Source organism: Tetrao urogallus (assembly GCF_951394365.1).
Source record: "Tetrao urogallus genome assembly, chromosome: 35".
NCBI lineage: Eukaryota > Metazoa > Chordata > Aves > Galliformes > Phasianidae > Tetrao > Tetrao urogallus.
Genome location: NC_136848.1, coordinates 592,556 through 610,383, shown reverse-complemented (window position 1 = coordinate 610,383; position 17,828 = coordinate 592,556). Strand labels below are relative to the sequence as shown.

The 17,828-nt window shown below is 62.4% G+C and overlaps 2 protein-coding genes across 3 annotated transcripts; both read left to right on the top strand.

The window, feature by feature from the left end:
• Positions 1-2,149: 2,149 nt before the first annotated feature.
• Positions 2,150-13,826, top strand: ESPL1 (extra spindle pole bodies like 1, separase; the record flags this gene model as incomplete). Its single annotated transcript, XM_079547921.1, has 30 exons — positions 2,150-2,230; positions 2,319-3,350; positions 3,501-3,605; positions 3,733-3,853; positions 4,084-4,220; positions 4,378-4,571; positions 4,797-5,039; positions 5,266-5,410; positions 5,502-5,646; positions 5,865-6,067; positions 6,154-6,288; positions 6,377-6,496; positions 6,668-6,839; positions 6,994-7,122; positions 7,229-7,385; positions 7,594-7,703; positions 7,812-9,124; positions 9,195-9,576; positions 9,689-9,832; positions 10,173-10,386; positions 10,490-10,674; positions 10,767-10,894; positions 10,968-11,090; positions 11,571-11,726; positions 11,803-11,973; positions 12,064-12,168; positions 12,282-12,394; positions 12,472-12,555; positions 12,672-12,836; positions 13,622-13,826. The coding sequence occupies 30 exons, from the start codon at positions 2,150-2,152 to the stop codon at positions 13,824-13,826; spliced, it is 6,717 nt and encodes a 2,238-aa protein (XP_079404047.1).
• A 471-nt stretch (positions 13,827-14,297) lies between these two features.
• Positions 14,298-16,463, top strand: PFDN5 (prefoldin subunit 5; the record flags this gene model as incomplete). 2 transcript variants are annotated; one of them, XM_079547899.1, is made up of 6 exons in its annotated part: positions 14,298-14,369; positions 14,912-15,014; positions 15,316-15,347; positions 15,563-15,637; positions 15,994-16,099; positions 16,176-16,463. In XM_079547899.1, 6 exons carry the CDS (start codon positions 14,298-14,300, stop codon positions 16,253-16,255), a joined length of 468 nt encoding a protein of 155 aa, XP_079404025.1. In that variant the 3' UTR covers positions 16,256-16,463. The 2 variants fall into 2 exon arrangements, with proteins under 2 accessions (XP_079404025.1, XP_079404026.1); XM_079547900.1 differs by lacking the exons at positions 14,912-15,014; positions 15,316-15,347.
• Positions 16,464-17,828: the final 1,365 nt, after the last annotated feature.

Sequence of the window (17,828 nt, the reverse complement as noted above, 5' to 3'; positions counted from 1 at the left end):
TGCCCGGCCGGGTGTGGAGCTGCCTGCCGTCCGCCTGCGTGGGCCAAAGAAAGGTGCGAAACGAAGGAATCGATTCGAAGAAGCGCACCAGCAGAAGCGTTACTACTTGATTAGGTTAGCAAGGCATTCTTATGGGCAGCTTTGGTTTAACCCTCCAGAAATTCCCTCCCAGCCGATCGTTCGTGAACAGACTGCATTTCCTCGTGTATTCCGCATTCGTTGCATTCCCCAAATCGCGACCCCATCGGCTCCCAGTGACTCACAACGCGTGCAGCCCCGTCTGATGCTCTTCCACCCCGTTCTGACAGCGCTGTGACTGTCTGCTGTCAGTCCATTGTTGGCCTTCTGGGTTCGCCTCCAACACCTCCGTTATCTTTAACCCTGCTGAGAGCCTCACGACGACTCGTTTTGACCCAAAGGATGCTGCGGGCTGCCAGGACAGCCAGAGGCGTCTGCACGCACAGATAAGGACAACACCAGGGAATGTCTCAATGCCCTCAATCAGATTTTAGGCCAATTCTGCCCGGTGTCCAGATCCTGTTTAAGGGCTCCATAAAGCTGGCACCGTTTTTTTGTTGTCGTGTTTCTTTCGCTTTGTTAAGGCAGGACAGTCGTGCAGTGTGCCTCCCCTCCTGCAGAGCTGCATCACAACCACAACACCGAGAGGCTCCTATGGTGCTGCAAGCAAGCATTAATCACGTCATACATGCTGATAAGGACATCGTATCGACTTTGCGTGGGCAGCACTGAGCAACGCTGCCATCAGTGCAGCTGCAGGACAGCCCTGCAGGCTCTGATCCACCGATGGGAACGCAGAGCTGCGCTGAAAAACGGCGTTCGGCCGCTGAGAATTTCTTCCGTCAGCTCACCGCGCCGCGCTCTTTGCTGCAGCATCCGTGGAAACGAACGGGAGTTTTTCCTTTCGCTTTGTTTCGGGGAACTCGGCGCCCAGACCGGCACAGAAACAAACATCGCTGCCTCCGCGTGACGCAGCGGGGCACGAATCCTCCCCCCGCACCGCGCGGAGCAGCGATCGCTCGGGACTCGAACCGCTCTGATAAGAGCCCCGCTCCGCCTGCCGGCTCGCTGCTTGGGCTGCGCTGCTCTCGGTTTTCTCCCCAGGGCCGCAGCGCCGTGCTGCGCTCCGAGATAAGGCCGGTATCTCGCAGGTGTTCCGGCCGCTCCTCGCCAAGGACAGCGCAGCGCGGGGGAGGAGCGGAGCGGCAGCGCTGCCCCACGGCGCCCCGCGCCCGGACCTTCCCGCACGTTTTCCTTTCCGATCCCGTTTAACGTTGCCGGGCCATAAAGAAGCGTTTTCCCGGTGCTCGCGCCCGGGCCGTTCCCGTTCCCCATTTGCCGGCCCGGTTCCGCGGCGCGGGGCCGAGCTCAGGACTACAACTCCCGGCGTGCCCCGCGCGGGGCGCTGCGCGCTGATTGGCTGCGGGCGGGATTTGAACGGGGCGCGTGGCGGGGCCGGAACTCAGTTGGAGGCGGTGGCGGTGGGGCTGGGGTGAGTCCGGGTGGAGGGTCGGGGGGCTTTGGGAAAGGCTGAGGGGGGTCCCTGGAGGGCCTGCAGATGGGGAATGAGAGGAGATGGAGGCACCCTGCGGGCCTTGGGCTGAGGAGTTGGAGGGAGGGGTGTGGGGGATTTAAGGGGGTTGTGGGAGGGGGGTGGGAATCTGAGAGGCTTCAGGATCCGGGATGGTGTAGGATTGGGGCTGCAAATGGGCTGCAGTCCTTGAAAGGGAGAGCTGAGGGGGGTTCAGTCCTTAGGGAGGCCGGAGAGGGGAAACCCTGCAGGGAGGATTGCGATGTGTTGGGAGGGGGATGTGTGTGCCCTAAGAAATGGGTTTTTTGGGGGGAAGGGGAAGTCTGACACCTGAGGGCCCTTTGGAGGGGATGGGCTGTGAGCATTTGAGGGGAGCGTGGAGCTTTGGGGGGAGTGGGGAGTGGGGTTGTTGTGAGCTCTGGGGGGGTGGGAGGGAGGGGACACCGGGGCTCAGGGAGACACTTAGCACTGAGGGGGTGGGGAGCTGCCCTCGATTTTGGGGGAAATGGGAGCTCAGTTTGGACGGACTGCACACAGTGGGGCATCTGTGCCCCCCTTCCAGCCCAACCTCACCCCCATCTCTGCACCCCCAGCGCCGCCATGAAGCGCCTCAAAGGCGCCGACTTTGTGTCCCTCACCGCCAGCCCGGAGGGCACAGAGGAGCTGCTCACAGAGCTGTCGGTGAGCTGAGGGGGGATGGAGGGGTCCCACCTCTTTGCTGAGCGATCCCTGGTTGGACACCAACGCTTTTTTTCCTTCCCCCGTGCAGCAATGCCTCTCCAGCAGCACGGCTGTGCCGGGCAGCGTGCAGAGCGCGGTGTGCGACCGCATCCTGCGGGCCTGCGTGCAGCGCCTGGCAGAGCCCAGCTGCAGCCTCACGCACGCCAACAAAGTGCTGGCGTTGGCCCAGGCGGCTTGCAGGGGCTTCGTCACCGCCTCCACCGCCCCGCCGGCCCCTCTTTACCTGGAGAAGATCCTCTTCCACCTGCTGAAGAACGCGGCTGCCCGCGGCCACCGCGATGCCCTCAGGCGGGCGGCGGAGCTCCTCCACGCTCAGCTCTGCGCTCACCGGCAGCGCCGTGCGCCGTCTGCCGACTTCGGTGCCGTTGCTCACAGCGGCTTCTGCACACTGTGGAACGCGGCGGGGACGCTGGGAGACCGCTTGCAGGCCCTGCGCTTCCTGCTGCTGCTGGAGGATGAGGAGGGGGCCGTGCTGCCCCTGGAGCCGCCCTTCTTCACCTCGCAGACCGCCCGGCAGGCGCTGGCGGCCGCCGCTCTCTCCAAAGCCCACCACGCTCCATCCTCGGCTTGCTTTGCCCAGGAGCTGCGGGGTGTCCTGAACTCCCTGCGCGAGGATGCGACGCGGCCGCCCGCTCTGCCCCAGGCCCTTTGCTTCTTGGAGCTGACGTTGGAGCAGTGCCGGCAGCTCTGCAAGAACGGCTGCTACGGGGAGGCTGAGGCGGCGCTGAGGGACGCGCGAGGATTCCTGGGGGGCTCCGAGGTGTTCGGCCGGGCCCTGGCCCTGCTGGAGGGCGGCGTGCGGCTGAGCCGGGTGCTGGCCAAGAATGGGGGCTCAGCAGGGCCGGCCCTGGCGCAGGCGGCGGCGGCGGCGCTGGGTGGTGCAGCGAAGGCGTCGGGGCGCTTCCTCAGGGTGCTGGCCGAGGGCTGCCAGTTCGTCACCGCGTCCCTCGCTGAGCGTGCCAGGAGCAGCCAGCAGCAGCCGCTGCCTCGGGAGGACGTGCTCCAGCTCTGCGCCTTTGTGCAGGGCCACTGCCGTGTCCTCAGCCTGCTGCTGGACGTGGTGAGGCTTTGGGGGGTTAATGAGGGCTGTCCTGTTAATTGGGGCCGCTGGAGGCATTGCGAGCCTTGCACTCCTGGCAGCGATGTTCCTGTCCTCACCGGTCCTGCTGCTGCTATGGCTGTGCAGTTGATTTTCTCCTTTCTCCCTCAGGTTCCTCCTGATGGCTTGAAGCAGCAACTCGTGCTGAAGCAGCTGCTGTACCACAGCCTCCAGCTCTTCACCACCATGGCCTGTGACACCTTCCGCTCCTGCCAGGTACTGCAGGTGGTGGGGACAGCATCTAATGGAGCTCACAGGGGCTGCTGGAGCTGCCCGGGGATGTGCCTGCGGTCCCCGAGAGGCTCTCCATGGAACCTCACAGCTCTGACTGCATCCCTCGCAGGTGGCCGGGTGGTCAGGGCGGGAGCAGCTGACATCGGGCTGCCAGGACACCGTGATGCAGCTGCTGGAGGCTCTGGAGGGACTTCCCCAGGGGGAGCAAGCCAAGTACCTCGACGTTACTGGTCAGCATCCTCATAGCACCAAGCCTGCTTCCCTGGCAACGTGGGGCAAACATGGTCACACACAGCTCAGCATCTTCCTCCTGCTTGTGGTGTGGGGAGCACCAAGGGAGAAGGATCCCTCTGCCTCCCAGCATGTGTGGCTGAGGGGCTGGTCTGCTGCTGGGAGAGGAGCGAGTGGGATAATCCCTTCCCAACACGTCTTCAGTATTCATTTTCTTTCCCCTCAACAGCATCGTGCACCTTTAAGCTGGCGTACATCTTCTACAGCCAGAACCTTCACGAGGAAGCCAGCTCCATCTCTGAGCTCTTCTGCAAGAGGCTGAAGAAAATCGATGCCTTTGGATTTCCAGAGATACCCCCTGAAAAGGTGAGCAGCTTCACGTCGAAGGGGGTTTGAGCTGCAACCTGGTGCCATAGGAGCGGAGGAGAGGCTGCGGACCAACTGCTGTTCCCAGGAAGGGGGAGCAGCTGCAGGGCTTGGCGGGCACGCAGGGTGCTGAAGCATTTCTGTGCTCTCCCTGCAGCTGCACAGATGCTTCAGGCTGCAGGTGGAAAGCTACCGAAAGCTGGGCCGGTTGGAGAGTGCGCTGGCATCCTGCGTGCAGTGGCTGACGTCGCTGCAGGGCCGCATCGGGGAGCTGCTGGCGGAGCCCATCGGCCTCTGGGCCCGAGTGAAAACAGACAGCGTGAAGCAGGGAGCGGAGGATTTGCAGCTGAGGTGAGGAGCTGCGCTTCCCGTGCTTTTAAATGCTGAAGGAGCTGAGGCTGTGCAGCATGGGGGAGGCTCCGAGGAGACCCGAAGGCTCCTTTCAGTGTTAAAACTGGGGCTGTAAGGAGGTCTGGCTTTGAGGTCCTTTCCAGCTCAAACCGTGCTGCGATTCTGTGGTTAAAATGATGCCGTGGAGCAATGCACCACATCCCAACGCAGCCCTGTTTCCACCAGAACCCTGAAGGAAGAACTGTCTGCTCACCACCTGGACACAGACACCTTGGTGGCCGTGCTCTTTGCTGAGCTGAGGGCTTACAAGAGCATCCGTGCTGACACGGGGCAGGAACGCTACGGCGTGCTCTGCGACCTGCTGGAGATCTGCTCGGAGGACAGCGGGCGCCTGCACGAGCGCGCCGCCGCTTTGGTGGAGCTGGCCCAGGTTTTGTGCTACCACAACTACTCCCAGCAGACCGACTGGTGGGTGCCACGGGTGTGAGGGCTGGCTCCGTCCTGTGTCCCTGCAAAACCCCTTGGGAGCTTCGGAGGGACCTTGGTGGGATTGAAGGGGTCGGAGTAGTAAGGGATTGGAGTAGTGCTGCCCCGGTGTTTGCCCTTTTGGGGGTGGTTTGGGTGTTGGGTGTCTTTTCTTTTTACAATGCGTTCCGGGGGCAGAAGGCCGTGTTTCAGCTCCCATCTCTGGCAGCTCTGCGTTGGACTCCGTCCACGAAGCTCTGCGGCTGTTGGACTCGGTGCCCAGGAGTGCTGAGAACCAGCAGCAGCTCCTTGATGACCGGGCGCAGGCTCTGCTTTGGCTCTACATCTGCACGCTGGAGTCCAAGCTGGAGGAGGTGCGTGGGGGCTCCTGTGGCTCCCCAAATGTGTTCCCGTGTTTGGTAGTGCCCTTTAACCTGCATCACTGCTGCCTGTAACCTGCTGCAGGGCATAGCGAGGGAGCAGAGAGTCAAAGCTCTGGGACAGAAGAATCTGGAAGACTTTGAACCCAACGACCTCAACTACGAAAGCAGGCTGCAGGAGGATGCGTTCCTGAACGCTGGCATGTCCTTCAACCTGGTGACTGAGCTGGGTGAGAGCGCAGCGGGTTTGGGTCGCTCACCCTGTAAGAAGGGGCTCCCCTGGGATGCCTGGATTTGGGCTGGGAGTGAGGATAACCCCTGAGAAAGGGAGGCAGTGGGGTAGATGTGGGCAGGGGAGGACCGTGCCAGGCGGTGCTCCATGGCAGAGCAGGGAAGGGCCCTCGGGGAGGTGGTGGCACTGCTGGAAGTGCCTTCCTCCTGCGCGCACTGATGGTGCTGGTGGAGGCTTTGTGCTGTGAAGAAGCTGCTCAGCCCCGTTCTGTGCCCGCAGCTCAGTCCAAGAGCCTGGATGATGCCTTGGCCCTATGGAAGCAGCTGCTGGCATCTCAGAGCATCCCAGCCATGCGCAGCCCGGAGCAGACCATTGCCTCTCTTCGTGTTACAGCAGCTCTCTACAGGCTGATGGACGAGGTAACGCTGCTGGGGCTGCGGAGGCAAAATGTCAGCAGCACAGCAGTGTTGTCCCTGATCGTACTGTGGGTTTTTCTTGCCTCCAGCCCCTGCAGGCCATGGAGTGCTACCTGCTGGTGCGAGGCCTGTGCAGCGCACTTGGGGATGACTTGGGCACAGCCAGCGCTCTCTGCCAGGTCACCAAACTGCTTCTCCAGCTGGAGTGCCCCAGCTATGCCCAGGCAAGCACCATGGGGAGGAGAGGGAAGGGAGGGCAGCTGGGGACCGGTCCCGCAGCCCCAGCCCTCATACTGACCCCTTGGCTTCCAGCTCTTCCTGGAAGAGACAGAGACCTGCTTGCAGAGAGCTGACAGGGACAGCGACTCCTACCTGCTGCTGCAGCAGACCTGCCTCGTGCTCCGCAGCCAGCTGTACTGCGCCAGCCACCGCGTGAGTCTCCCTGAAAGCCCTTTTATTTTGTCTGTGGTGCTGGGAGGCAGGAGGAGACCCCGGCAGTTCTATCTGGCAGTCGATCCTCTTGCTGCTGACCGAAGCCCACCTGAGCCACGGAGGCTCCCTGGACTGCAAATAGTGACTTTCTCCCTCCGCTGTCTCCTGTAGATCGAAGATGGCACTGCCCTCTTGCTGGAGGTGCTGCAGAACCCAGCTCTGCAAAAGACTGCCAAGGTCTGGTACATGCTCCAAGCACAAGTGCTGCAGCTGACCGCCACTTACCTGAGCCTGCCGCCCACCCACCTCTCACCAGAGTTCAGGCAGCACATCTTTGCACAGGGTGAGCCTCTGAGGCGCTGGAAACCTTCCCCGCGCCGTGGGCAAAACCCTGGGCAAGCACAGAGCTCAGAGGTTCCCCCAAACCCCTCCTGGGATTGGGAAGGGAGAGCTGGGTTTTGTGCTTGGTGCCAGTGCCCACAGCGGTTCTCGTGCAGGATGGAAGACGCCCGAGACAGCTCTGAGTGAAGCCCACAAGTTGTTACGCAGCATCATCCTCCTCCTGATGGGCAGCAACGTGCTGGGCTCCCACAAGTCGACAGCAGACATCCAGTTCATGGATTGTGGTGAGCGAAGGGGTGGCGTGGGCCACAGAACAGCTGGAAGGACACCCGTGCTCCTTCTGCCTCCCTGGGAGGAGCAGCTTTGTCACCAGCGCGTCCTTCCTGTCAGGGGACAACGTGCTGCAGAAGTGGCAAGTGCTGGCTGACGTGCTGAGCTGCTCAGAGCGCCTGGTGGTCCTCCTCAGCAGCGTGGAGGTGATGTGCAAAGCCAAAGCCTTCTGCTTGGAGGCCATCAAGCTGGCTGTGAAACTGCAGGCAATCCGATGGTGAGTGATCGTGGATGCGGGCAGCCCCGTCCCTGGGGAGGGATATCCTTTGGTGCCCCTGCTCAGTTGGATCTGGAGCAAGCAGCTCCTGTGATGTTTGTCCTGGGGCATATTATCCCAGGAGTTCAGCTTGCCAGTTCAAACTGAGCAGCACTGGGAGTTGAGCTGTGGCTTTTCGGGGCTCTGAGGGCTATTTTTCTCCCCGTAGGTGCGTTTCTTTCCTGGTGCTGAAGGCTCAGCTGGAGCTGCAGCAGAGCGAGCTGGAGCTGAGCCACTGGAACCTGCAGCAGGCTCTGTTCCTCCTGGAGTCTGGCACCGGTGAGTCCCCGCTCTGGGCTTGTACAAAGAGAGGTGGGGGCTGCTTCTGGGGCTTAGGTGAATAGGGGGCTGCTGGAGGAGCTTTTCAAAGCACCCTCACCTCTGCAGAGTTCGAGGCTGATGAGAAGCAGCGAGGCCCCCTGAAGATCTTGCCCAGGAAGGGCAAACCAGAGAGCAGGAAGCGGCAGGATGAGGGCTCCGAGCTCCCTGGGGAAGATGAGGGCTTTCTGAAGGGCCCTGCGCTGGAGTTCGTGGCCATGGTGAGCGGCCTGGAGAAAGCAGACGACCTCAGCTCCTCGCCGCAGCTGAAACCCAAAAGGAAGAGGAGGCTTGCCTTCCTCGCCCACCCCGCTGCCTGCCCCTGCTGCCTCTGCTCCGACCTGACCCTGTCGTCCCTCTGCCTCCGCTGGCTGCTCTGCTGTGCGCGGGGCGAGCTGGCGGCCGGCAGCGCAGCCGAAGGGCTGGGGCTGATCCAGGCCACCCTGCAGCGCTGCGGCACCGTGGGCCCTCGCTTTGCTGTCCTGCTGCAGGACAAGCTGGGCAACGGTCACCAGGCGCCTGCACCGAAGCTGTTAGATGATTTGGTGGCCACCGGCTACGCCGCGCTGGCCCTTCACAGCCTGGCTGGTCCCTGGCCTGAGGAGAAGCTGGAGGAGCACCTGAAAGCCGGTCTGTCCTTCCTGGCATCCTGCAGCGCCCACCTGCCCAGCCTGGGGGTCTCTAGGGCCAGCCTGCTGCTCGCCAAAGCCACGGCTGCTGTTTGCCGCTTGGCTGCCGAGCACGGAGGCTCTGTGGATGCCGTCTTCGCCTCTGCTTGGGCTTGGCAGCCAGCCCTGCCGAGTCCCACCGAGCCCAAAGCAGCAGTGGCTGCGCTTAAGATGGACAAAGCTCAACTAAAGAGGCTTAAAAACAAAGCAGCAACCACGGCATCCCCTGCGCTCAAAGCCAAGACGACCCAGCGAGCGAAGCCCCCCTCGGTGGCAGATTGCAACGATGCCTTTCTCGTGAGCGATTCTGACGCGGAGCTGCCCGCTGCTGTTGGTCAGACTGTGCCAACGTCCTGCACCCTGCACCCCAACGCCCGGCCCCGCAGCAAAGCACGGGGCTCTGTGGCATCCCCTGCACGTAAACCCAGAGGGAAGAAGAGCCAGAAAGCCAAGCACGCGGGCACCGACGATGTCTTCGCTTTGGGTGACTCGGACAGCGAGGTGCCTCCCATTGTGATCCAGCCGGCGGCGGCACCCTGCACCCCACGCCAGAAGTCGTCCTGTCCTGCAGCCAAGACGTGCAGCCGGGGGGCTGCGATGCCCCTGCGCCCCAGGGCTCCCTTCACCGTGTTCAGCGAGGCCTCGCCGCCACTCAGCAAATCACAGCTCCTGAAAGCACCCAAAGCCCGTGGGAAAACCAGATCCCGGCTACCGGTAAGTGGGGCAGGAGCAGGCCGGGTAGCCTCAGGTGCAGCCCTGCCACCTCCTTGTCCCCCTCTTGCAGGTGACGTTCAGCGATGACATTGGTGACACTGAGGGTCTCAAATCGGTGCTGAGCCCCGTCGCCAGCAAAGCACCCGTTCCCGGCTGCAGGACGCCGCAGTCGGTGTGCTGCAAACAGAGAGCTCTGCTCCCCCAGCCCGTGGAGGTGGGGGGCTCCCAGCTGAGCTCCTCCGTGGGCAGAGGCTGTGGGAGCAGCACTCGGTCCCGGCGGGGACGCAGAGTTGGGGGCACAGAGAGAAAGGAGCGGGCGGCGTGCAGGGCTGCGAGCTGGAAAGGGGACGAGGAACGGGAGCTGCTGAGAGCCATTGAAGAGGAGGAAAAGGTGGAGGAACAGCTTGACGTCAGCTTGGAGCTGCTCCGAGCCTCTGAGGATGGAGCTGAGGGTGAGTTTGGGAAAGGGAATGGGATTCCTGGGAGCCTTCGCAGCACCCCAAGCTGCACGTTGTCCCTGCTGGCCCCAGCAAGAGGAACAAGCGGCTCTGTTTTATCCCACAGACAGAATCCGATGCAGGCAGGAGGGCACAGAGCTCAAGGTGCTGCGGCAGGAGGTTGGTGGAGAGATCCTGGCACAGCAGAGGCTGGGCAGCACGGAGCCCCTGTGCCTCAGCGCTCTGCACAAAGCGCTGCCAACCGTGGATGGTGAGTGAATGTGGGGCTGCTTTGGGAGCAGGGAGGTGTGGGTGAGCTGTGAGGGGGGTGGTGTGTCAGCAAAGCTGCCATGCAGGAGGAAAACAGGAGAGGATTGTTGTGAGCTGCCTGGAAAAGTTGATTCTCCATCCCTGCAGACTGTTAAGATGTGCAGCTGGAGGTACTTAGGGACGTGGAGCAGTGGTGGGCTTGTCAGTGTTGGGTTAACAGTCAGACTTAATGACTTCAGAGGTTTTTTCCAACTGAAATTCTATGCACACAGCACAGGGAATGCCAGGGTCGCCACGGGGCTTGCTGCCTGATCCCAGATTTGCTGCTCTGTCCTTTCCAGACACCTCCTCGCTGGACACGGCCTGCGGGTTCCTGAAATCTGCCTTCAGCTGCATCAGCCACTGCCCACCCGGCACGCTGTACAGCCAGCTCTGCCAGCTCCTGGCTCTGGCCACGGGTGATCAGGACCCCATCACCACCGCCTACCTGCTGGCTGAGTCTGTCTCGGTCACCACACGCCATCAGCTGCTCAGCATCGTCCACAGGAAGCTTCAGTAGGTCCCAAAACTCCCTGCCATCATCCCCAGAGCATCGCTGGGAAGGGGCTCAGCAAATGGGTGGTTTGGGGTTGACGTTCCTCTCCGATTGCCTTTGCAGTAAGGAGAAGAAATCGGCGGCAGACGTGGCTGAGCAGCTCCAAGGGCTGACCCTGCAGGACAAGGATGCTGCTTCGCACCATCACCACCTCAGAGAGCTCCAGGACCTCTTCATCTTCAGCCCCACAGGTCTGGGGCCCCAAGAGCGCAGCGGCTTCAGCGAGCAGCTGCAGCAGATCCCAGCTGGTGAGGACTGAACCAAACGGAGCCCCAAAGGGTGCTGCCTGGTACCTGAAACCCTCAGGGCTGAGCTGAAGGTCTGTGGGTGTCTTTTTCAGGGGTGACTGTGTGTGTGTTGACCCTGGTGAGCATCCAGCCCGCCTCCGTGGGGGACACACTGCTGCTGACGCGGTTGGAGAGGGGCAGCGCTCCCATCACTGTCCGCATCCCAACTGCACTCACCAAGGTGAGGGAAGGGCTGGGTGTGAAGCGGTGGGGATGAGCCCAGGGGTGACATCGCAGCTCCTGTCCTCTTCTAGACCCCACTGAGCTCAGTGCTGAGCGACTTCGACTCCATCCAGAAAGAGCAGAAGGATGCCAGCAGCTACACTGACAAGCGGGAATGGTGGCTGTGCCGTTTCAAGCTGGACCAGAGGATGAAGGCAGGCAGAATCATAAAATCACAGTATGGTTGGGTTGGAGGAGACCTTAACGCCCACCCAGCCCCTGCAGAGGGCAGGTTGCCACCCATTGGGTCTGGTTGCCCAGGATCCCACCCATGGCCCTGAGCACCACGCTGCCCTGGGCTGTAGTGCTGGGGCTTCACTGCCCTCTGGGTACAGAATTTCCTCCTCACATCCAACCTAAATCTCCACTCTTTCAGTTGAAAGAGACTCTCCCTTGTTCTACGGCCATTTATTTGCGATATAAGTTGTTCTCCAGTTTATAATCTCCCATTAAATACTGAAAGGTTGCAGTGAGGTCTCCCTGGAGCCTTGTCCAGGCTGAACAAACCTGTCTCCCTTAGCATTTCATTGTAGGAAGGCTGTCTTCAGCCCTCTGAGCATCAAAAGGCAAAATGCACCCCATGCCCGCACCCCTGGGGGCTCAGACTGCCCGTGACTCCTTGTGTTCTCTTGCAGGACCTCATTGAGACTCTGGAAACGCAGGTGCTGGGCTGCTGGAAGGCAGCGCTGCTCCCTGCAGCCCAGGATCCCCTGCTGGCTGAGGAAGCTGCCCGTTTATGTGCTCAGCTGCAGCAGTGTGGCTGGTGGGGCAAAGATCCGACCCTGCTGAAGGTACGGAGCTGGTGGGGTTCGGGGTTGGGATGGAAGATGGGCTTCTGTCCCCTCTCACGCCTGTCCCCTGCTGCAGGCGGTGCTGAACGCCGCTGCCCTCCTCAGCCCTGCTGATGTTCGAGCCCTGGCCGTGGGGCTGTGCCCAGCTCAGCCCAGCAGAGCCCAGCTCCTCTTGCAGGAGGCTCTGGACAAGCAGAAAAATGGCACAGGGGAGCCTGGCGGTTCCGTCATCCTGGTACTGGATAAGGTAAGATCCCAGTGCTGCTGCTGCTCACGTGGCTCTGCTGTTTGCTGCGTTGCTCTCACCTTCTTCTTCCTCCTCCTCCTCCTCCTGCAGCACCTGCAGAAGCTGCCCTGGGAGAGCATGGCGTGCCTGAGGGACCTGCCTGTCACCCGGCTCCCATCCCTGCGCTTCCTCCTCAGCTACGCCCTGACACAGAGGGTAAAGGGGGGGGGAACCCAGATCTGCATGTGGCTCAGCACCCCCAGTTCTGGGCTGAGGCTGACTTCTCTTTCCTCCCTCCTTATTGTCGCTCCTCTCCTTCCTTGGAGCAGCAGGCAGACTCTGTGCTGTGCCGCGGCATCGACCCCAGCAGGACCTTCTACATCCTTAACCCTCAGAACAACCTCTCGAGCACTGAGGAGCGTTTCCGCAGCTGGTTTGAGAGGTGAGAGGAACAGGTTGCAGGGAAAGGGGGGGGGCGAAATGTCCACATTCCTGCCTTTCCCACCCCCTGTCTTGCAGTGAACCAGGCTGGAGAGGGGTGACAGGATCAGTCCCCAGCCAGGAACAGATGCAGGCAGCGCTGCTGGAGCACGATCTGTACATGTGAGTGCTGGGGGTGCCGGAGGGTGGGCTTGGGTGCCTCAAGTCTGCATTGGGACGGAGCTGGGGGTTGGTTGGGCGTCACTGCACCTCGCTCAGCCCGCTCTGTTGCCTCACAGCTACGCAGGGCACGGAGCAGGCGCCCGCCTGATGGACGGGCAGACCATCGCCCAGCTGCAGTGCCGCGCTGTCGCTCTGCTCTTCGGCTGCAGCAGCGCTGCGCTCGCCGTGCGCGGCAGCCTGGAGGGTGCAGGCATTGTGCTGAAGTACATCATGGCCGGCTGGTGAGTAGCAGGGAGCCCCGGTGGCAGCAGCTCCATCTGCCCCAGTGCCATTTAGTTTTGCTGTGATGCGAAGCCACCAGATCTCCCCGTTATCTCAACCCACGTGTTTCCAGTTCAGTGCCTCTCCTTATTTTAGGTCACAGGTAGAGGAAGGAGAGAGATTCTTTTAATTGGCAATAATCTTTCCCAATTCTTAATGCCTGAGGCATTAAGCACTAGGAGATCATCTTAGATCTTTACCCGTGAACATTTTTCCTTTGCTGTTATCACGACTCGCAGACATTTTCTTCTCATCTCCTTCCCATTTTCGGTCGCAGAGAGATGGAGGAGGAATGGCCCCATTAGCAATAGCTCGGTCTGTCCCAGTTCCTCGTTGTTTTGCCCATCATATTGCTGGGAGATCTCATCACTGTCACAACCCCTGCTGTTTTCTTCCTGGTTTCTCTCCAAATTGGCTCACAAGCAGCCCAAGGAAGGGTGATTTTTAACTCAATCATCCCCTGTTACACCGTTTTGTGCATGATGGTGCATGGCAGGAGATCTTGGGGTTAGCTCAACCCCGGCTCTGTTTCAATCTCCTTTTCCCCTAATTTTGTGTTCTGAGGGGTGGTTTATAACTGGCCATAACGCTCTTCTCCACCTCTGCTCTGCCTTGCCCGTGGCAGCAGCACCAAGCGCTCACGGCGCTGCGTTGAGGCGAGACGTTTTCAGCTCCTTTTCTCCCCTTTTTTGGGGTCGGAGGGGGGCAGGCACCCAGCTGCCTCCTCACCCTGTGCTCCCCGCAGCCCCCTCGTCTTGGGCAACCTGTGGGACGTCACCGACCGCGACATCGACCGCTACGCCGAAGCCTTGCTGCGGGCCTGGCTGGGGGCTCCTGGCCCCGGGGTCCCCCTCCTCCGCTACGTGGCCGAGGCCCGCCGTGCCCCCCGCCTCCAGCACCTCATCGGGGCCGCCCCTGTGGCCTACGGCCTCCCCGTGGCCCTGCGGTGACGCGGAGGGGCTCAGACCCCCATTGCACGTATGGTCACGGGGCTGCGTTTGTCTCGTTATAATTTATTTTAATTGCTGCGTTCTTATTGTCAGAGGTAAATAAAGCCGTTCCTACTGAACGTGGCCTTCCTGTGCTTGCTGGGGGCACCCTAACCCCAACCCCCCCCCTCTTTTTCTTTTCTTCTCCCCCACCTCCTGGGGGCAGCCAGGGCTGTGCTGCCTCCTTTTGGGCTGTGGCAGAATCAGTGAGAAACAACGGGGCTCCAGCTCCCCGTACTTTAATTTTACAGGCGAGGGCTCTGCGGCCTTTGGGGGTCCCTGAAGTTTTTTGGGGGGGGGGGTTTGAGGGGGGGTGAGGGGAGAGCAGGGGGGGCTGCGCGGTGGAGCCGCCGTCCTCCCGCCGCCAGGGGGCGCGATGCGGAGGCGCACCGAGAGCGGCGGCGCGGGGCCAGAGCGGCGCGGCGGCCCAAGATGGCGCAGGCCGTGAATGTGGCGGAGCTGTCGTTGCCGCAGCTGGAGGTGCTCAAGAACCAGCTGGACCAGGTGGGGAGGGGGGGGGGGGAGGCTGCGGGGGGGCCTCGGGCGGCGAGCGGGGCGTAACGGGAGCGCGGGGCCGTGCTGGGCCGGGAAGAGTTAGGGGGAGGGCCGGGAGGGGGTGTGGGGCTGCGGGGGGACGTGGGGCCTGGGGAGGTGAGACGGACGGGGCCTGACTGTAGGGCGACGTGCGGGGGGGAGGATTTGGGCCTCGTGGGGGTGGAGGGGGAGCGAGCTGGGCTGTAGGACCCGGGAGGGAGATGGGGGTCCGTAGGCTGTTCTGTGGCAGCCACAGAGCCCATCTCGGCCCGGCGCTCGGTGCCACCGTAGCTCCGTGCCTTCGTGCGGCTGTTCCCTGCTGTTCCCCCCACACCCTCAGCCTGCCCCTCGGTTCCTGCAGGACTCGCTTCCTGTTCTTTCTACGTAAGATCTGGGGCTGTTCCCCATCCTATCTTGCAGTCGGGTCTCCGCCCCACCATGGTCCACTTGGTCCTGGGGTCTCCTCTACCCAATTCCCCCCCCCCCGTGGCGGGGCTGCGCTCTCTCCCCAGGAGGTGGAATTCCTCTCATCCTCCATCACGCAGCTCAAGGTGGTGCAGACCAAGTATGTGGAAGCCAAGGACTGCCTCAACGTGCTCAACAAAAGCAACGAAGGCAAGTGGGACCCCTGAGAGGCCGCAGGTTCTGCTCCCCTCCTTCCTGGCTTTGCTGCCTAAAATTACTTGGGGCTGAGGTGTGCCAACCCCGCTTTGGGAGAGTGACTGAGAGCTTCGCCTCCTGCCCCTCTCAATTCCTTGGGGCTCTGCTTCCCTTTCCCTGGGGGGGTTGGTCAGGTGTGATGCACAGCTGGGGGAACGGATGCGGCTGTAACCCTCCCCAGATGCTTTGGTTGTGTTTTGGCCCTGGGGGCTCCCCTTGCCCCAGCACTCACGCATCTCTTCTTGCTCTTCTGCAGGGAAGGACCTGCTGGTGCCTCTCACCAGCTCTGTATCCTTTGCAGTCCCCACAGCCCCATGTTCTTACCCTCTCCAGAGCCTTTAGGGTTGGCAATTCCAGCCCTTAGTGCCTTTGATCCGTCACAAACCCACACCGGCGTGGCGTGGCCTTGCTGGCACCAGGGCTCTGCCCCGGCTCCGCTGAGCTCAGCTCCCAGAGCTGCGTAACCATCCCGGCTCCCCACTTTCCCTGACCGCCCCCGCCAGATGTACGTCCCTGGGAAGCTCTCAGACGTCGAGCGCGTGCTGATCGATGTCGGAACCGGATACTACGTGGAGAAGGTGAGGGGTGCGCGCCCGGATCGCCGCGGGGCAGCTTGGCAAAAGCGCTGTGTTCCCTTTGGAGCCGCTCCTCCTGTTGGTGCCGCAGGGCGCAGGCAAGCTGCTGCTGCTCCCGCCGCTGCTGCTCCCCGATGGTGCGCGCAGGGTGCGATTTCTGGGCCCCGGGAGGGGAATGCAGTTCCCAGCGGTGCTCGCTGCCTTTTCGCACCCGGGGGCCGTGCTGCGGCGTGCGGGCGGTGTGGGCCGATCCCAGAACAGCCGCCTGTCGGCGCTGGCTGGCAAACAGGGCTGCCTCCGGAGGGGGGCCCTGCAGGGACTCAGCGCCTCGGCGCTGCTTTTGCCCTTTATGCACTCAGACTGCAGACGACGCCCGAGAGTTTTTCAAGCGGAAGATCGACTTCCTGACCAAGCAGATGGAGAAGATCCAGCCCCCGCTGCAGGAGAAGCACGCCATGAAGCAGGGTAAGGGCCGGCACCGCTGTTGCTCCGCGTTTGGGGCTGTCAGCACCCCTCACCACCCCGGTGCCTCTTCCCACAGCTGTGGTGGAGATGATGAGCCAGAAGATCCAGCAGCTGACAGCCCTGGGGGCGGCACAGGGGGCCACCACCAAGGCGTGACCTTCAGCCTCAGCACCTGCCTTCCTCATCCTGCCAGGGAGCGGATCGGAGGTGCTGCAGGGATGCACGGCGTTCCGTGCCCACGTTGTCCCCACGCTCCTCACACGGTCGCTCCGATCCGAAGCTGTGCAGCGCTGCGAAGCGCGAGCCAAACCTTCCCTTATTGTGAAGCAGCGCTTTGCTGCCAGCACACGGAATAAACACGACCTGGGCACGGCCTCTTTCTGCTTCTCAATCCACGCGACTCGTAATTTGAGACTCAACGGGGTCCTCAAAAAATGCCTTGATGTGGGGCAGCGTGACCCAAAGCATCGCTCCCAGCCCCTGCACCTCACCTGTGCGACGGGGTGAGGTCACAGCAGAGCCCCCCCGTCCCAACACAACTCACCCGCGTCCCCCAGACAGAAGTGCTTTATTCTACAGCCGTCCCGCCGCGCCCCACATCCCAGCCCCTCGCTTTGCTTCTACCCTACGGCCCCCACCCCACGCTATGTACATCTACAGGGTCCAACCCTACACGTTCACCGAGGGCCGGTGCTCCGGGCCTCGCATCCTGAGCCGCTCCATCCTCAGGCAGGGCGTCCCCCCAACCCCAGCTCAGTGCACGAAGACGGGTTTGTGGACGCGCTTGTGGCGTTTGAGCGTGGCGCTTTTGGCGAAGCTGTCCCCGCACTCCACGCAGATGTAAGGCTCGTGGCCGTGCGCCTGCGCCCGGTGCAGCTCCAGCTCGGCCCCGTCGCAGCAGCTCAGCCCGCACTCGGGGCAGGCGGGAGGCTGGCTGCAGGCCGCGTGCACCCGCTGGTGCTTCAGCAGGTTGGTGCTCTGCGCGAAGCCGCGGCCGCACTGCCCGCAGCGATGGGGCCGAGCCCCCGAGTGGGTGCGCTGGTGCTTGATGAGGTTTTTGCTCTGCGTGAAGCTCTTCCCGCACTGCCCGCAGCTGTAGGGCTTCTCCCCGGTGTGGATGCGTTGGTGCTGGATGAGGTTGGAGCTCCAGCTGAAGCTCTTCCCGCAGTCCCCGCAGCGGTACGGCTTCTCCCCGGTGTGCGTGCGGCGGTGCTGCACCAGGTGTGAGTTCTGGCTGAAGCTCTTCCCGCACTCCCCGCACGTGCTCGGCCGCTCTCCGGTGTGAGTCCGCTGGTGCCTCAGCAGTTTGGACCAGTGGCTGAAGCTCTTCCCGCACTCGTTGCAGATAAAAGGGCGCTGGCGGCCCCCCCGCAGCCGCCCCCCGCCGCCCTCCTGCTCCTCCTCGCCGTAGCCCCCCATGGCGGAGCCCCCGGCGCCGCGGCCCCCCGCTGCCCCCCGCTTCCTGCCTTTGGGGGTCAGGGGAAGCGGGGGGATGACGGTCTGGATGATCTCCTGCGGCAGCACCTCCTCCTTGCAGTCGCTCACGATGCCGTCGTCGACTGTGGGGCGGATGGAGAGAAGCTGGGGAGGGGGCTGGGACCCTCCGAGGCTGTTTGTCCTTCCTTGGCGCCCTCTGGCCTCCCCCCCGGGGCTGTTAGCCCCCCACCCCCAACCCATCAAGACTCTCTCACCCTCTTTTTGGGGCTGACTGCCCCCCTCATCGGATCTC